General features: G+C 28.2%; 1 protein-coding gene across 1 annotated transcript in view; it reads right to left on the bottom strand.

The window, feature by feature from the left end:
• The window catches only part of LOC129973699 (uncharacterized), a 129,679-nt gene that overhangs the window by 65,063 nt on the left and 44,383 nt on the right, over positions 1-20,233 (bottom strand). The window contains exons 5-6 of the mRNA XM_056087512.1: positions 6,558-6,803; positions 1,599-1,874 (exon numbers count right to left, since the gene is read on the bottom strand). Of these exons, the coding sequence (XP_055943487.1) occupies positions 1,599-1,874; positions 6,558-6,803 (522 nt within the window). The remainder of the gene's footprint in view (positions 1-1,598; positions 1,875-6,557; positions 6,804-20,233) is intronic.

Raw genomic sequence — 20,233 nt, 5'->3', positions numbered from 1 at the left:
CATTTAAAATAATAAAGAGCAGATTTAAATATTTAAAGAGCATTTTAAATAATAAAGAGCAGACACGTTATGTGTATAACTTAATAAAAAAAACAGATGCTTATGAATGGTTGAATTATTTTCTTGGCAAAATTTGTAAAAGCAATTAAAAACAAAATATATTTTATTAGACCAATAAACTGTCATTAAAATATATAAATTTCATTTACATCTACTTGCATGATGTTGTTTGTGAATTAAATTGAATCAAATATGGTTTTAAAGACTCGAAACACATCGAAATTTAGAATCTAAATATGTCAACTTGTGCCAAAAATTATATTTCGGTAACAGAATAATAATGCATTACCAAATTGTTCAATCATTATATTCATTCCATACACATATAAATTTGAATTTCTCAAAATTTATTGCTTGTAATACTAAATTATATAAAATAAAATATTATTGATGCTACAAAAGTTACAATTTTATTTCATGAAAAAAAATTTTATTTTTATTTTTTCCTTATAATTAATGTATCAACTATCCAAACGGGCAAATTTCTAATTTTTTTATTGTCTTATAAAACTTTTCCTTGAATACAGTGTATCCAAAAAGTGTCAAATTGAAATTTAAAATTATTACTCAAAATTTTTTCAACATTATTATTTAAATAACCTAAAATTATTATTCAGAATTTTCGCCATATTGAAACTTTTCGGATTCAAATTATTATTTCTTGTTAAAAAAAATTAAAAGTCAAAATTATAAGTGCTTATTTAAAGAGTTGGAAATGCTTTGAATTTAAAATTTTTAGTGTTTCACATATAGTTTATTTCGATAATTAATGAAAACTAAAATTAATTATATGTATCCAGAACATAATTTCTGTCAACGTTTCATCAAATCCTCTTCAGAATAAGCTTTATAAAAATGTTTTGAAGGTGTGCTGAATTGCATTAAAAGCTCGTGAAGTCTATAATTCAATAAAACCGAAAAAACACTTTTCTATTAGGAGAAAAAAAAAACTTTCTTCTTTTCGGATCTGAATATATACCAAACTTTATGATTTTTTTTAAGATTAGTTTTACTAGACAGAAAAAAAGCACAAAATTTTCTTTCATTTTTCATTTTCATTATTTAATATAAGAAAACTTGATTGGTTGGTTGAATCAAGCTTTATGGCATACATAGCAGTGCTCTGCCAAATGGAAGAAATAACACAAATATTGATGATGAAACGTAGATACCATTATCAGTATTTGTGATGCGTAATTGATGATAACGTAGATAGCCTCATTAGTATCTGTAATGCGTAATTGATGATAACGTAGATAGTCTCATCAGTATCTGTGATGCGTAATTGATGATAACGTAGATAGCCTCATCAATATCTATGATGCGTAATTAATGATAACGTAGATAGCCTCATCAGTATCTGTTATACATAACTGATGATAACGAATATAGCCTCATCAATATCTGTGATGCATAATTGATGATAACGTAGATACCCTCATCAGTATCTGTGATGCATAATAGATGATAACGTAGATAGCATCATCTGCTTTATCTAAAATAAAGAAAAATAATTTAAATCTTCTATAATCACTTACCTCGGAGGCAAATTTTCTCAAAATAGTTCTCCCCATCCCTTGGTATGAGATCCTGAGTCCTCCCTTGGGAATTTCTGTCCAATTTATCGCACCTCATATTTTGGTAGTTGACAGAGAAAGCCGGGCAATCCAACCCATCCCTTTGGCAATACTCCTGACATTCTAGAGTGTTCCCAAGACTGCCCGGATTGCTCACCATTATGGAGTTCTGAACTGCTGATCGAAGAACAAAACCAGTCATTTTTTCATAGGTGAAAGCTCCTCCAGTACATTGTTCTGTAAATTAAAAAAAATATACTTACACATCAAAACTCATAAAAAAATTATTGGAATATTTTATTCAAAAGTATATTAAATAGAGCGATATTCAACAATATTGCTATACAATGCATCTTCACACCATTGTACAGAATTTAGAAGTTAAAAGTAAAATTATTTTATAAAATATAAGTAGAGTCCACTTAGCAATGCACGTGGTATGACGAATGTTTGCAAAAATATAACCAAAATAAAATAAAATATAGATATAAAAATGAAGTAAAAAAAACTAATAATAACTTGGCAATTATTATTATTATTAATGGTATCGTTTGTTGAGATATACACTATGAAAATCAAAATAAATGACTGAAAATGAAGATGTTCTAAAAAAAGAGTGAGACAATAAAATTAGTAGAAAATTCGTGCGAGAGATACTATTATGGTTTAGATTTTATTAAAAAAATATTTAAAGAGTTACACCCTCTAAACACCAACTTCAAGAATAATGTTTTGATTCTTTAGAGATCACTAGGTGATCTCTACTTGTTTCACTCGCTCATCAAACATTTATACATTTCTGCTAGTGATAGAAAATTATAAATACATTATTTACTAAAAATAAACTTAAATTATTTAAATTGTATGAATTGCTCTTATTAATTTTTCACTTTCTAAAAACTGTGTCATCAATTTTTTAATTTTTCTGGTTTATTCTTGGGTGTGGCTTTTATTTTTTTTTCTTTCATTTTTTTTAAATTTATAAATAATTTTAAATAATATGCTTTCCCTTTTTTATACAAAAATTAATGTTTACTCTCTTAATACTTGAATTATATTTACTAAAAGAAAGATAATTATCAAATGAATGTGGGGTTTTTTATATAAAATTATTTAAATTCAATTTAAGAAACAGAATGTTTCAAATAATTTTTTTAATTTTTCTTTAAGAAAAAAATGAATATTCTTCTACCTATATTTAAATTATAATTCAATCTTTTTAAAAAATAAATATAATTTAATTGGTAATAAATATAAGGTATGCTACGATTACACTAAATTTCATCCCTAACTCAATTTTCCAACCTGTTCCCATCGCTTGTAAGATGAAAATTGTACTTTAATTCAGAGAAATTTCTGATGTTTGATTATCACACACCGAATTTCAGTATTAAGTTCGGCATTGCCACGTTCATCATAGCTAAGATTATCTTTAAAAGCAATCTTATCAGTTCTGTATGACAAAAGTGTTGTTATTAGAATTAAATAACATAGATAATTTATGGTAAGTTAGACAGACATCGTAAGCTAGTTTAAGCAAGATTTCCCGCCAATGGATAGGGTCGCGATAGCCCGGTAGTAAAGATTGACTTCGGGACCGGAGGGTTTCAAATTCGAGACCCGATTCTAATGAAGAGTCGTCATGTAAGCGAGTCTGGTGCTTGTTAAATCAGTAGAAGTCAAACGTCTTCCCACTTTACGAAGAAATTACAAGAGTGGATGTCAATTCAGGTGTCGTTTTCGTCATCTGACCGCTGTTCAAGATTACGAGGTTCGTCCTAATATTGTCCTAGTGTTGCCTTAAAATGGTACGTTAATATAACTAAACATAACTGATCTTGCCAATGGATTTTCATGATAAGAGAATAGCGCATTTTCGAATATTTGGGCAAAACGGAACAAGTAAATTAATGTTGGTTTTCAGCTGCTCTCTTAACTTTCGCTATTATATAGGGGAGTCTAAAAAGATATAAAGATGGACATATACTTGGAAAAATATATAACTGTAAAAATTGCGAAATCTAGATTTTTAGACAGTCTTTCTCTACTATCACTCATATATAGGAAAATACTCTTGGTACATTATCAATTAAATAAAAAGAAATATTAATGTTCAGTCTTTTGTAATCAAAGCTGATTGAGGAATAAAGCTTTGATTTTCGTTATTTTAGACCAAGCAATAACTAAATTGAAGGGCCCACATTAATATATAAGAACATAATTGCCATATATATTTACTTTAATAGATGTGTACCAATTTTCGAAATGTACAGTTTTCAATAATCATAAAATATTTGCCGATTACTTTTACATTTTCTAGATTGAACAAAAAGAGCAAAAATTCGGGAATCTTTTAAAAAAAAGTATATGATTAGCGAGTTAATCACTGCAACAAAGTTCTTTTGTTCCTGCGGGGTCTAAAAATCAATATTGCTATGATTGCATTTATAGATATAAAAAAATAGATTTGAAATTATGGCCATCTTATTTTGTACCTTTCTATTATAAAAAAAATATTTTTCATATTCTGAGAAAATGTTCGAATTACACTCTGCTTGAACTTCATCAGAAATATTACCGTAAACAGAAATGTATTATCTTAATGGAAAAGGCTTGGATTTCATTTTATTATTTATAAAGGGTTGCTTTGGCAATTCCAAAAAACGCAGTAAGAGATTAATTAAAATATGCTGGATTTTTCAAATTGTCATTTCAGTTGTCTGGCTACAAAATATACACCCACTGTCCAGCTAAAATGATACAAGAAATCTTTTAACATTTCAGAGTATATTCACTATGTGTATATGTAGCATATACAGAATTTTCATTTTTCAATAATTAAATGAGTACATTTAAAAAAAAATTCTTACTATATGTCGTATAAATATATTTATACCAAAAATTTGTTTTATGCAATTTTCAGGCTTCATTTCATCAAAATTAGAAAATTACAGGTAACTAACTTTATACAATTATTCAGTGTGTTATAGTATATATATATTTAATTGTTCTGGATTTTATAACTTGACAAAAAAATCAGCATACGTTTTAAAAAAACAAAAAGGGATATTTTTTTTATACATTTGTACGAATTTATGTGATATGAAGTCAACTTCTAAAGGTATGTTTCATGCCATTTTAGATAAAGAGTATTACAATCCATTTTTCCAATATTAACAATTTATTTGCTGCAGTTTCTATTTTCTAAAATTTATTTTCTGCAGTTTAAAAAGCAACATATTTTTATAGGCTCTGATTGAAAATTTAAGGCTCCAAATGCTTTACATGGGTATTATAAATAGATCCTCATGCACAAATGTCTGCGTTACAGTCAAAATAAATAATTAATATAAATTTGTAAAAATTAAGGTGTATGTACACACTTGAAAATTCGAAAATCGTTCAAAATATCGAATATTTTTTTATTGTTTATTAATGTTTTCTGGTCCTTTAGCTTTCAAACGATACAAAGATGTTGTCAATATTCGAAATATTTCTCGAGTTATAATTATTTTTCTTGAGGTGCTTTCATTAAAAACTCTAGTTACGATGTTTTTAAAACTCATTTTATGAAGAATGATATTTTCCCACTATGTTGCTTCATTCAAACGATCATAACTCAACAAGAAATTAACCAAATACAGTTATTTATGTATCAAAATAATCTGTATGAAATAGCGGATGTTTTGTGCCTCAATTAAAGTTATATTTATAGAAATAAATTTTTAATAGCTGTTTAAAAGTTAAAATGACAGAAAAAATCTCGCTTTTTCTATTCATCGTTGATGAAAAAACTATACATTTTTATAACTTGATTGAGGCAGACAACATGAAGACTAATGGTAGTCATAATTTCCAACTAGAATTGTGTGTCTGTAAAAATTAGAATTTAAGATATCATGTTTCAAAAAATAGGCTAATTAGCTCAATAAATATTATTTAATTAATTAATAATTTGTGTTATATGGTTTTTCTCACTGAAATGAATTTAAACATATATTAATAACCTACTGTGAAAAAACTGGATTTTTAAAGTTAAAATTAAAAAAAAAAATCTTCAAGTGTGTACGTACACCTTAATTAATTAGTTAAATATAAAAAAAATTAAGACATGTAAATATATTATACATATCCTACTTATTAATATATGTGTATTAAATTATTTTTACTACAATTTTTCACTATTTGCTAATTAAAAGGTAAATTATTTTATTATAATAACTCTGTAATGGCTTGCTGATGGAAGATTTAAGGCTCCAAATGCTCTACATGGATATTGTAAGTAAATCCTCGTGCACAAATGTTTAAGTTACAGTTAAAATAATTAATTAATATAAACTTCTAAGAATTAATTAATTAGTTAATTATAAAAAATTAAAAGACATGTAAGTATATTATACATATCCTACTTATTAATATGTGCGTTTTAAATTATTTTTACTACACTTTTTCACTATTTGCCAATTAAAAGGGTAATTATTTTATTATAATAACCCTATAATGGCTTGCTGTTGTTTCAGTTTTCAATGACTTACCAATACATAAATACAATTTTCCATAATAAGCCTGAAATTCATAAAAATGATCGTTATTCTCTCTTAAATACTCAATCGTATCATTCTTTATATTTTACCCCTTCAACCAATTATACCCAAATAGCTTAAGATACTTAATAATATTATTTTCTCCATGATATTGTATGCGTTGCTTATAACTATGCTATTATGGCAGTTATTATTTCAATAAATCTTCCGACAATCAACAAAAATCTCTATTACAACACGAACAGCGTAATCGAGTTAATTAAATGAAAATATTTATTAGTTCTATTTTTGTTATGTTAATGTTAGTCTAAGTCTGAGGGAGAATTTATCTATTTTAAATGAAAGAATACTGTTTAAAATCCTATAAAAGTTTTACCTAAAACACATTTCTTTTCGCCATAAGTTGCACCGGGTTTCTCTGGTAGTACTATAGGACCCAAGCTGACAGAATCATCACCACTTAGGAAACACCTGTTGTTGGTGTAAGTGTAGGCTCTGCAGTTGAAAGTGGCTTCGCTGTCGCATTGAATTTGGCAATCATCTGAAGAAGAGGCAAATTGCAATGCATCCATAGAGATGATGGATAATCCAGGACGAATATCGTAGCGACATGATGTAGGAGCTATTAAAGAAAAAGTTTTTTGAATTAATTATTGTCTGCAGAAATTGAGAATATACAGAGCTGATTGGTGATGTTTCCATCCAGGAAAAATAAATACAATATACTAAATTTTATCATTACGGGATTATTAGATCATAAATTAACTTTATCACTATGGAAAAAGATAAGAATGTGTTGCTGTTGGCGATAAGCGAGGATCGAACTCGCAACCTTATGGTTCGTAGCCGAGTAACATGACCACAAAACAAAAGAAATTTCTCTTGTCTCGTAGCTGTTATCTGGCTTATAAAGCGTCACCACATATCCATTTGACTAACACATGCGTGAGGTCATTTTGAACCTAAATTATCAGGCACTTATTCTTTTCTTATTGGTTATTTACATAAAAATAAAATTGGCACAGAGTATATGGCTATTTTTTTTCATACAAATATATTCTGTGGATATAAAATTCCGGAGTCTGTAGATATCCACAGGTACTTAATATTTTATACAAATGTAGTGTTTTTCTTAATTTATCATATTATTCTAATTGAATAGTTGCCCATTTGCAAAGAAAAATGCTTAATAAAATGCAATAAAAAGTTTAAATTCTAGGTAATATATTAAATGCCATACAAACTCTCGGGCATATTTACTTTATAATAAGGAGCTTTGCTTTTTACCTTCTATTATAAATAGTTTAGAGAAAGTATTGTAATCATTAAAATATTCGAACTCGATATTTTGATGAATCTAGGCGTTTCTGACCTCTCTGAGTTCGAGAAACACATTTTTGGAAAATATTCGTCTGTCTGCCTTTGTTCTATCTGTGACAAAGATAAGTCAAAAACACTTTGAGCTAGATGGATGTAATTTGGTATACTGCCTTTATACGAAATTTACAGATTTCTATCAAATTCCGCTCAGAGGAAGTCAATCTGTCCGACTGTTCGAATATAATTTAGCACGATAACAACAAAATGAGAGCTAGATTGATAAAATTCGATACACAGAGTTAATATCTATAGCTTAGAAAACTCTCAAATTTTGAACCAAATCTAATAAGGCATTGACCGTCTGTCTGTCTGCCTGTAATTTTAGAAACACGTAAACGTGATAACTCAAAGTCGCAGTGACAAATATTTCAAATTTGGTATGTGAATTTCTGGCTTAAAGTGTAGTTTTGAATCAAATTTTTATTTCAATCACAAATCGATCTGAAACACAATTCGATTTTTCTAAAATACAAATTCAATTTTTGGATGCTATTAACCGCATGTTTTGGTTTAATCGCCAAATAGCTCGCCAAGAATAACATGATATATTCAGTAAAATTCCTAAATTCACGTCAAAAGTAAATATTTCTTAACTATTGTACGCCAATGTCATTCAAGGCGTTCTCTGGGATAGAACTTTTATTAGAGAGTGCGCGAGAAAGTCTTGGGAAGATTAGTCCTGTTGGTTCCTTTCGCTCTTTATGCATGGTATGGAATCAAGTTCTATATAATTCAAAATGGTTCAATCCTAATTTTTTTTTATCACAACCGTGGATTTTTCTCCGAAATAATAACTTTTCGACTAGCTTTTTTGCTGTTGTTATTACAATTTGATAAACTTCATTTAAAACAAATACATAGTTTACTTTCCGTTTAAAATTACCTATCATGTCGCCTATGCTAATCTCCGTATTTTATACTTGTTTAATTTTTTTTTATCTTATTCCATTGTTTTCTTAAATTTTTATTCCAAACAAAAATATAATTTTCATCTTTTGAAAGAAATCAAAAACAGTTTCCTAAAAACGCGTTATTGTAATTCACAATAGCTTTTAACACACATGTATGATATCATTTAATTCATCTGTGGTAGGATGGGCAGTTGCATATCAAATAAACTTGTTGGTTTTTAAACAATAGGTATTGCATTCCTCACTAAATACGACTATGACATTTGTTTCGTTTAAAATAATTTCGTTTGTTTGTAGTTTATACTTGTTTAATAGTTTTTTATCTGTGTTTTTTATTGTGTTTGTAGGTTCATTATTACAAACAAAAATGTAACTTTCATCTTTTGAAAGAAACGCGTTATTATAATTCACAATAGCTTTTAACACACATGGATGATATCGTTTAATTCATCTCTGGTAGGATGGGCACTTGCATATCAAATAAACTTGTTGATTTTTCAACAATGGGCAATGCATTCCTCACTAAATACGGTTATGACATTTGTTTCGTTTAAAATAGGAGGATGGTATGATTTCCTCAACACTGCAATAGTTTTTGTTTCTGCTGAATGGCATCCAATTAGTCCTTTTTGTTGAGAACTGACAAAACAGATTTGATGAAAAGCAGTAAAAGTTGTCCGTGCACCGACTTTCCCGTCAAGTCCTTGGACATTTCCTGGGCGGCTAGTCCCTGACCTAAATTGAAGCACCATCTCTTTTCACAAATACGTCAGAATTCGCAGGCCACGAAATTCACTAAAAATTCGGAAATGTGGTAATTATTATTATTTTTGAATAATGGCCATAGTTAAGTAAGGAAAAAGAGACTTTTTAGTGAATTAATAAAGAGACTGTAACTTCATTAATTTCTTTCATAAATAAAATAGGAATTTAAGTTGGGCTAATAGAAATAAATTTAATTTTATAAATGCTATTTATTTATTTATTTGAAGATGCAAATCAGTTACATTTTCTTTCTTACGACACTTGAGGGAACATGACGCAGTTTTTAAACAAAAATTATGACAATTTGTCGCCTTTAATATAATTTCTATGTTTGCATTGCTAATATGATAAAATTTCACGAAAAAAAATTTAAAAAATCTTTACTGCAATTTCTAAAATGGGCTTTATATTAGGTTTCAAAATTTTATGATTTGAAACTTTTATGTTTCCAAAATAATATCTAAAAATAAATGTATTAAAATAAATCGTTAGCAAAGAAAATTTTCAATAATTAATTCATATCTATATAAATTATCTTGGTTTTGGCGGAAAAGTTTTTAAAACTTTCTACTTTCGTTTTTTTAGTTATATGTATACAAAAACATAGATCTTTCTTAAATGGCTAGAATATGTGCTTATATATAAAGATGTTCTCTATATATATTGGAAACTAAGTATCTAGGTAATCCAAAGTGGCCTTGTTCCACATAGTTAAATGGCTTATATCAACACATGGCACAAACAACGAAGTTAGATTTCCTATTTCGAATGATACGAGATACAGAGGAGAAATTAATTATAACATTGCAGAGAGTCTTCGATATATTATGCAAAGACATCTTGAGTGCAATGCGATGCAATGAGATGATGAATTTGGCATTTGTTTAGTATGATTTTGCGATTTCCTGACGACACTCTCATGCAAAAAAGCGTTAGAAATAAAACAGAACAATTAGTTATTAGCAGATACTTTTATTTGCTATGTTCAAAATGCTCTGCGCCATCTGGTTGACGTTTATTGTTCTAAAAATAATGTTGTTGTTTTTTTCTTTGCGAATTGTTACAACAGATATCTGGAAAATCCATGCCGAGTAAATGTGTGATATTATATATTTTAATGTTATCGTTACTACGCTCAAGATGTCTTCTGTAATGAAATCAAAGATGCTTTACAAATTTGTAATTGTTTTCTTTCCCCTACCTTGCCCCGCTTTCGAGATAGGAAGCCTAACTCCGTTGAATGACTCTAGGTGGCGCTGTGATCAAACACTGTGTAGCGTCTGATCACTTTACCACACCTAGACATCAAGTATATTAAACAGAAACGTCGCATGGAATTTTTTAAGACTAATACATTGTTGGATGGAAATGTCTATTGAATCTATCGTCTTCACCTTTAGAAAATGTTCCATAGACTTGTAATTTTTTACAAAATGTCTTGAAAAACAGAATGGGATAATATTCTGAGCTTCTATTCAGCGGTTTCATCGCATCCAGAATTATTGTAAATACATTTTAATTAAAATTTCTGTTTGTTACAGAATTTAGTTCTATTTTGTAAATAAGCATACTAAAATAACAGCAGTTAAAATTTATAGAATTCTCTGTAATCCTTTACTGAAATCTGTTTTAGCTTAACAATTTCAGTTATATCATTTTCACTTGCTTGTCATTATCATGCAGGCATTTTTGGTATTTATGAATAACTGAGTTAAAAAAACATTAAGAAATGATATCTATAAAGTAAATAGTCTTTCAAAATCTTAATTCTTTATTGCTATATTTATCTAACGTTTTTAAATTCTATATCATATTTTTAAAAGGAACTATTGCTATAACCGAATGTATATCTATTACATGTTCCATTTAATTTAAAACAACAATGCAAAACAGAGATAGCAGATATTCTTTATAGTATTTTTTTTATTTATCTATTAAATTTTATTGTTAGCTTTTTGCGATACTAGAAAAGGATTTTTCAAAAGCACTTGGGCCTAAATTTAGAAAGAATATTCAGGAAGAATATTTAAAGTATAACATTACAACCTTTTTGCAAGTGCTATTTATAGAACATACAGGAAATGTATCATATTGTAATATTACAATCTTTTAAAAAGAGCTATTTATGCAACGACATGTAACAATGATGAAAATAGCTCTTTTTAATATTACAGTAAAGTATAATCTAGAGTAAATTTCTTTTTGCTACATATAGATTTCTTTTCAATTTTTCAATAAAAGCTTTAAAATACAACTCAACTTTACTCATCACTTAAAAGCCGATAACTTTTTACAGCTCTATGAACCAAAGTTTTCTGAAAGAAATTTCAGACCTTGTGTTAAGATGATAAACAAGAATCTGCTGAAAAGAATGAAAAAAAATTCTCAGGGAAAAAAAAAAGAATTAGCGACAAACAAGACTGGAAGATCTGAAAGGAAAAATTGATGAAAAAAAATTATATTCGTACACTTGCGTTATCAACAAAGTAGGAAACGGGTGGAAGTGAAAATAGTTTGTTCCATAATCCATCATGGAGGGTTTATTTTTCAGACTGTCAAACATTATATTGAGGACGAAAGCGCCTTAAAAATTCGAAGAAAGAAGACGCGTTGTGCGCGGGATAAAGGGAAAAAAAATCGTTCCACAATAGGTTAGAGGACCGAGCATTTCGGATAGAGCAGGGAAAAAAAGAAAAATGGGACAATTGCATTTCGAATATTTACGTACATTTTTTTTTTTCCCTTCTCTTTTGGAATGGAAAAAATGGCGGAACTTTGGAAAAAGAGAATTCGAATACTTTTAACTGAAAATTTCATTCACCTATTCTTTTTTTTTCCTCCCCGAATAAGTAAAAATGTAAAATAAATTTTCAACGAACACCACGCATTTTTGAAAAATAAGGAGAGATGTGGAAATTGAGTTAGGGCTATGAAAAAATGAAGCAGAATCTTTTTTTAGCGGCATCTTACCCTACCCAAGAGTTTCAAGAAAAATTGCGGAAATGATTCAATTTCTCTTAATTGTTATTTTTTTATACAAAATAACTTCATTACTGTATTTGGATTCGTTTTTTAAAGTATTTTGTATTAAGGCAAATTCTAAATGTTGTTATTTTCTACTGCTGAAATTGAGCATAGAAGTAATATAAATTCTAAATATAAGGCTAATTTCTCTAAGAGTAATAAGAATATCTTTTATTTCTCTGATAATAATAAGAATCTCCCTTATTTCTCTAAGAAAATAAGGCTTACTTTCTCAAGAATCATTTAATATTATTTCTTTGATCCAATTAATTAAAGTTGCATTTGAACGAATATGCATACATAATAATAATCGAAATCTCACATCAGATGTTAGTCATTTTCTTACAAAGATATAACTTGCGATTGAATTCCTTTACAAATTATCGGAAATGGGACTCTTTTAATCTTGATTTGCTTCGAAAAAAGTTTTAAAAAATTGAATAGACTCCATTCATTATCAGTTTCAAGATGACAAATTTTAATATAATAAAGCTCATGTGCAGTAAAACATTTTTTAAATTGCAACATTTTTTATGTGTATCAGAATATTTTAGAAGACATGCTACCAGATCTAAAGCTACTAAATTTGACATTTCTTAAATAAAAAATGTTAACTACGAAAAAAGTTTTTTTATTAATTTTTTTTAAATGAAGATTATTTTTTTTAAACTATCAGAAATGTGACTCATTTGATCCTAATATGAAAGCTAAAAATTTTAACCGACTCCATTCATTATCAACCTCACTATAATAAATTTTAACACGACAATGTTCATGGGCCTAATACCTTACTTTTAAATTGCAACATACAGGATGAGTAATTTCACGTTAAGCAGTGAGTCCTCTAAGCATGTCCTTTAAGCAAGCTTAGAGGACATGCTATTTGATAGAACTACCAAATTAATCCCATTCACTAAGGAAACGCTTTTTTAATGAAAAAAATAGTAAAATGTGAAGAAAAAATTCCTTTTCAAACTATAAAAAATGTGATTCATTTGACCCTAATACATGCTTCAAAGAAAGGAAAAAAACTGTAATTTTCTCTATTCATTATCAACCTCAACATGATAATGTTCTTAGGTTAACATACCATTTGTAAATCTCGATATGTATGAGGAAAAAAAATATAAAATATTCTAATGAGCAGACCGTTAGATGTAGAAGTGCTATATTTGGCATTACTTGGAAACTAAGTTCTCATTACAAAAGAATTATTTTTAAAAAATTTCTATATTTTTAAATAATAATTGATAATAATTTAAATTTTTTCCTTAACATCTTCGATGGAAATATAAATAATAAAATTTCCATTAATAATAATATGTTTCTTAAGTATTTTTACATTTTTTTTCTTTTTTTAGAATTCTATTTAAAAACTTTTCATTCATACTTTTCTTATTAATTTTTTCAGAATATCTTTAAATATATTTTAGAAAGATATTGTTCATTGTTTTAATTACTGCATTTTTCTCACAAGTATTGCGACTAGAAAAAAATTCTTTTCTTTGTGTGTCTGTCTATGTGTACACATTATCACTTCTGTATAACTGCGATTAATTTTTAAAATAATAATATACAGAAAAATTAGATTAAAACTATACCATGCTATGAGGTTTTAGACTATAAATATAAATTTCCTTTCATTCGTTAACTTAAGAAAATTTAAATTCATAAATCTGGACTTTCTAGTTTAGTATTTTAATCCAAGTCAATTATTGATGTTTCACATACTCTTTGTATACTGTAAAAATTTATATGTCTACAAGATAGCGATGCACAGATATTTTATTTCTTCATTAGGAACTATTTCACAGTAATCAATTCTAAAATCAATCGTAAATCAATTCTAAATACAGATATATCATGCTAAATATCTAATTTAAAAGTTTTAACATTTTGCTAGTCATTCCTAGACATTTTTTTTTACCTATGTCTTTATTAAGGATGTCAAAAAAAAGTATAGATTTGAAACTCAGTCAACCACAACTTATTTTATGAACAGAAAAAAATTCTTTGATGTAGATTAACCCCAATCATGGATTTTTTTCTGTAGAAAATAATTATTATTTTCAAGAACAATGAATCTCTATGCTCTGTTGTTTAAATTAAAGAAAACTCGTAAAATTGTTTAAATATTCTACATATACATATCAGTTTGTTTCAACATCGTGTTTAATGTTTAGAGATTCTTTTAAGAGTAATTCTTCAGTATCTTCATTTGTAACAATCTTGATTAAAGATTGGTAAGAAAATTAATATTGTGATGTTAACATTCAACATTGCTTTTGTCAAAAAATGTATCTTTACCAACATTTAAAAAATTTTTAATAAGCGACTTGGGCGTGTTTTTTTTTTTTGATATATTTCGAAAATATCGCATTCAAAAACGTTCTTTGTGTCTTTAAATTTTTTTAAATTTATTCTTTAATAATAGCACTTTAATTACTATGTATATTTTTATACATGGTATAATTAGGAATTGAAAAAAACGTTTTTAAATAATTTTTAACATAATATTTTATAGTTATTTGCAAAAAAATTCAAGTTGTTATCATCAAATATTTAATCGTTCGATTCTTCCAATGGTAAGAAATAGGTTGAAGGATTCTACAAATTTTCTTCACAATTTTAGTGAGGAATCAGAACATGAAATTACGTTTTTGCAATTACGTAAATATATTACTCAGTCACTTAACTTTTAAATAACTCTATGATGTCATGTGACTCGATTCTAATAGGGAGATTCAAATAAATACTATACATACAAGGTATAAAGCTATTAAATCGACATTGTTTAAATATTTCCCCAAATAGATGCTTACAAATATTCAGAAAATGAAATTACTTTTTTGCAACAACACAAAATATAAAGTAGATTACTCAGCCACTTAACTCTTAAATTCATAGCGATATAGATCTGCATCGTATGTTTAAAACCACTAATCTCTTTATGTAACAACCTTTGAATAGTGCTTATTTTTTAATTTTAATTCTACCAAAGCAATATTATCATTTCCCAACGCACCTAGAAGCTTTGATGCTTTATTTCTTTATCTGTGACAATTTTCATTGTTAACTCGCTATCTGAGTACAATTTCATTTCAGCGGATAGTACAAATTACGATTATTTATACAAAAAGTAATAAAAACATACAAGTAATGTTGTTTTGGGATAGAAACAAGGTAGGAGTAACAAATAATATTTATATTTTTGAATATACTGATATATTTATGCAAGAAAATGTAGTTTTTTATGATGTAAAAATACATCAATATGCTAAATTGGTTTTACAATTGTTTCATGCATTTTCAAGTTTTGTAATGTAATGAGAGATATGATTTATGTTTGAAATATCTTCCTGTATGCAGTAGATTTGTAGAGATCAAGGCCTGGTTGTTCATGATGATGTAGAAAATACATCAATATATTTTTATAGAAATTTTTTTTAAAAAATCTTACATATTTGTTTCCATTCACTACACCCATTTCTCTGTTGGTTTCAATTTCATTTATTAAAAAAAAAACATGCATTTAAGGTTTAACTTTTAAATAGCACTGTAACGTCATAAGACTCGATTCCATTGGAGAGATTCAAGCAAATAATATATAGAAAAGGTATGAAGCTATTAAAATAACATAGTTTTAATGTTTTCCCAAACTGATCCTTACAGATATTTTCTTCAAGGAATAATAAAAATTAAATTATGCTTAACAGATTAAGCTGAAATTAAACATAACCAATATTCCCAGCAAAATAACTGGTCGCCCAAAGTGGCCTGTTTATAAATCTATATCAAAATGCTTAAAGAAAAACACTTTTTATAAAATTCAGCTTTATGTATAAAAACATTTAAGTCATGAATTAACACAAACATTTATTTAAGATTTTACGATTCTCAATTGTTCTTGTAGCATTTCTATTTATTGCAAGCGAATTCTATAATTTTTCCGAGCCGCTCAAGATTTATCCTTTCTTTAGCGAAATCTGCCGTTGTCGGAGCTACTCAGTTTTTGTTTTCAGATGCAAAATCTGCCTTCATCTAACCTGCCTTGAATTTTTAACAGCAGTGGTTTCTATTTGTTTTATATTTTATTATCTTCTGTTTTTATACTTGTTTTCATTTTTTCTATTATTAATGTTATAATTTGTATTTATTCCCTTCTTTTACATTTACTTTTTTTCTCTCTCTCTTTTAAACTTTTTTCCCTTTCTATATTTTTTCCCGTCTTAATTTTTTTATTTTCCTTATTCTTTTCCTTTTATTTTTTTTTATAATTTTCCCTTTTTTTTCCCCTTTCGCTTATTCTGTTCCTTTTTGTACCCAGAATATGTTGCCTAGGGTCTATGTATTTTTTTTATTTAGCAAGGAGTTTTTTTTTTTTTTTTTGCTTGCAAAATTCTAATTTTATTTAAAGTAAATATAATGAGCTCTATATCGGTGTAAAACCGCTGTTGGCATACGCGTTACATTCATCAATCTTAACAATCTGACAATTCTCAGACCCTTTGTTTTTGTAATAAACTACCGGAAAGATTAGCTTTTCAGAAAAACAAATTGTATATAATTTTCATACAATTTCATAAATAAAATTTAATAAATATTTTTTAAATAATAATATTAAAAATCGTTACCAAAAAGACAACACTTTTAAAATAACACTATCTATCTTCCTGAAAAAATTTTTAAGGAATTATATTTTCACTATTATTTTATATAAACAGAAATCTTTCGTTAAAGTGATTCTATTTCAAGCATAGAAAAATGAAAATTCAAGCTGCAAGAATTGCAATAATGAAACTATCATAATTTCTCAATTATTTTCTTTTAATTATATATCGAAATTAATCGATATATTCGTTTATTAATCGATTGTGTATTAAGCAGAACAAACTCATACAAAAGTTGAAAGTTCCCTCAGAGAGGAAGAGAACAAACCGCAGTTCGACGCTCGAATAAGGCATCCGTGCGCATCAATTGCCAACACCCACCCATATCTGTATTTCTCGTTTGGTAATATAAGAGTTGAAAAATATCGTTTGCTGTGTATTTCGATCACATTTCTTTTTTAAGGAGACAAAGAGTTACTCAATTGGTTCTATTTTACAACAACAATATAAGAGCAGAAAAATAGGGAAGAAAAGGGGAGGGGGATGTAAAAAAAAGGAAAGAGAGTTGTTCTGTTTCGGCAATCCCACCCAAATCCGGTACATCCAAAATCTGCTATTTTGAACACGAGATGGTTCTATGACATCCCACTAACCCGGTCAGATTTAGATGAAGATTCGAATGTCCGAACAATTTTTTCGAAAGGGTTATTCTTTAGTCCATTCTTTGTTCACGGAAAGTGTTATTTCGAAAATCGATTTGTATCAAACGGAATAAAAATAGAAAATTTTTCTTGCAGTTAAAATATTTTTGAAGCATTTCAATTGGAAAAATGTGCTTAATCCGATTTAAAGTTTTAATATTTCGATTAGAAATACGATCCTAATATTACTCACGATAAATTATTGGGCACAACAATTTAATGATAATCCGATGCCAATTTTAAAAATCGTTTGAAGCTGAATTTTTAAATTCAGTTTAAACCTTCAGATCTAGCTTTCAAGTGGAACCACAATTATTTAGATACCAGCTTAATTAAGGAAATATACATGAAACTGTTGGATATTTGACAAATATAATATTTTTGTTGAATGAAATTAATATAAACTATTCTTATTCCTAGATTTCTGAATAATTAATGCCAAAGAACCTTTAAATAAAAACTTACAATGTTTTTATTCCTATTAAATACATATTTTAATTAGATTTTTAATAATTTTAGTTATGATTGCTAGAACTATTATGGCATAACAAATTATATTGGCACACCAAAAAGAAAATCTCAACATTTTGCACTACTTCCGTGTACTCTTTGTAAAAAAATCTGGCTGCACGAATGAATTTTTATCAACATTTATTTAAATACGTAGATAGAATCCACGCACTTCCTTTTCAGTCATTCCCAGAACAAAGACATAAATTGCATGCGGAAAGAATCAAATGCCCCAATAAAGATTGTCGAGTTTGTAAACAGCAAATATTATCTAAATCTGAAATCTGATTAATTTTAATTATAAAATACATATTGATTTTTATTAAATTATTTTCCTCTGATAGTGTTTGGAAGAAAAATGCACTTTTTATCTAATAACACACCTCAAGTTATTGCTGTGTAGAGATTTGGAGAATTTAATGTTATTGGTCAATGACAGAATAATTCAGTTACTAACGATTTCAGGAGCTTTAATCTAATTTTAAATTTTAATACAAAATTATTGATGCCGGTATTTGAGATTTAAACCTACTGAACCTATGGCAGTGATCTTCTAAACACTTTCTCACATTCGCCGTTATAGACTTATTATGTTTCTTTTCCCGCAGAAAGGGACCACTGTGGTCTGGTGGTAAGATCTCGGCTTTGGAACCGGAGGGTTTCAGGTTTGAGACCCGATTCCACCATAGAACCATCGTGTGAGCGAGTCTGGTGCACGTTAAATCCATCGAGGCCAAATGACCTCCCGCTGGTGTGTTGTGGAAGATTGGAGAGGGGTGCCAGCTCAGGTGTCGTCCTCGTCATCTGACCGCGGTTCAAAATTACGAGGTCCGTCCCAAAATAGTCCTAGTGTTGCTTTAAGAAACGGGACGTTAATATAACTAAACTAAACTAATCTTCCCACAGAAATTTATGTAAGGTTGCTAAAACCTAGCATGTATTTGTGAATAATATTTATGAAGCGAGTCTAAAATTTTTGCTGGATATATCGTGATAATGTGTATTTTTACGCCTTTTTTCTGACATTAAAACTAAAACTTGCACAAGGTACAACAATATCGCATTCTGAATTTCATTTCTTAAAGTCTTTAAATTAATAAGCTATTTCGTTTAGATGCATACAAATAGGCTGTCAACCCTTTGACACACTTCATTCAAAATTTGTTTACAATCTATATTTTAAATGTTGCACCTCTATACCAGATTTTACCTATCTAGCTCTTTACGTTTTGAAGTTATCGAGTTCAGTTATATTTCGGATAGCTGGAAAGATTTCCTCAGAAATGGATTTCTTTTAGAATTCGAAAGAAATCTATAAATGTGTCCTGAAGTCCGTATACCAAATTTCATATGTCTATCTCATAGTATTTTTGAGATAATGTCAAGAATGTGTTTTTCGAACTTAAGCAGGTGAGTATTGTCAAAATCTCAAGTTTCGAATTTTTGGACGATTACAATACATTTTCTACATTACTTTTCCTTCGTATGCGAGAAAGGAAACCAACGAGAGTTTTCTCCCAAAAACTTTATTGTGTATTCTCTAATAAAGATGTTATACTACAGAACTTTTTTCATGGCTTTAGAGTTTAATAGTTAAAAAATATTAACCTTAGGCGTGAATTTTATATTTTTATTGAATCTATCGTGTTATCCTTGGCGGGTATTTTGGCCACTAATCCCTCGAATGCGATTAATTGTAGCCAAAAATCGAATTTGTGTGTCACATGCGTTTTTCCCATCCGACTGAAACCAAAATTCGACACAGAACTACACTGTTTTTCTCAAAATCAGATACCAAATTTCATATATTTAAGTCATTGTGTTTTTGAATTATCGCTTTTATATACTTTTGAAAATGCAGACCGACAGACGGCCAACCCGTTGGTGGATTTGGCTTAAATTGTGATAGATGTCTGCTTTAAAGATATTAAATCTGCGTGCTGAAGTTTTCTATCTAGTTCTCTTCGTTTTGTAGCTATCGTATAAACTTATATTCAAACTGCTGGACAGTCGGACCTCCTCTGAACGAATTTTACTCAAAATTTGATAGATATCTGCAAATTTGGTGTAAAGACCGAATACCAAATTTCAACCGTCCAGCTGAAAGCGTTTTTTTTAATTATCTTTGTCACAGTGAGACGGACATCTTCC

This window comes from Argiope bruennichi, chromosome 1 (genome assembly GCF_947563725.1).
Source record: "Argiope bruennichi chromosome 1, qqArgBrue1.1, whole genome shotgun sequence".
In the NCBI taxonomy this organism is placed as follows: Eukaryota; Metazoa; Arthropoda; class Arachnida; order Araneae; family Araneidae; genus Argiope; species Argiope bruennichi.
The sequence above is the reverse complement of the archived record's forward strand: the minus strand, read 5'-3'. Positions and strand labels throughout refer to the sequence as shown.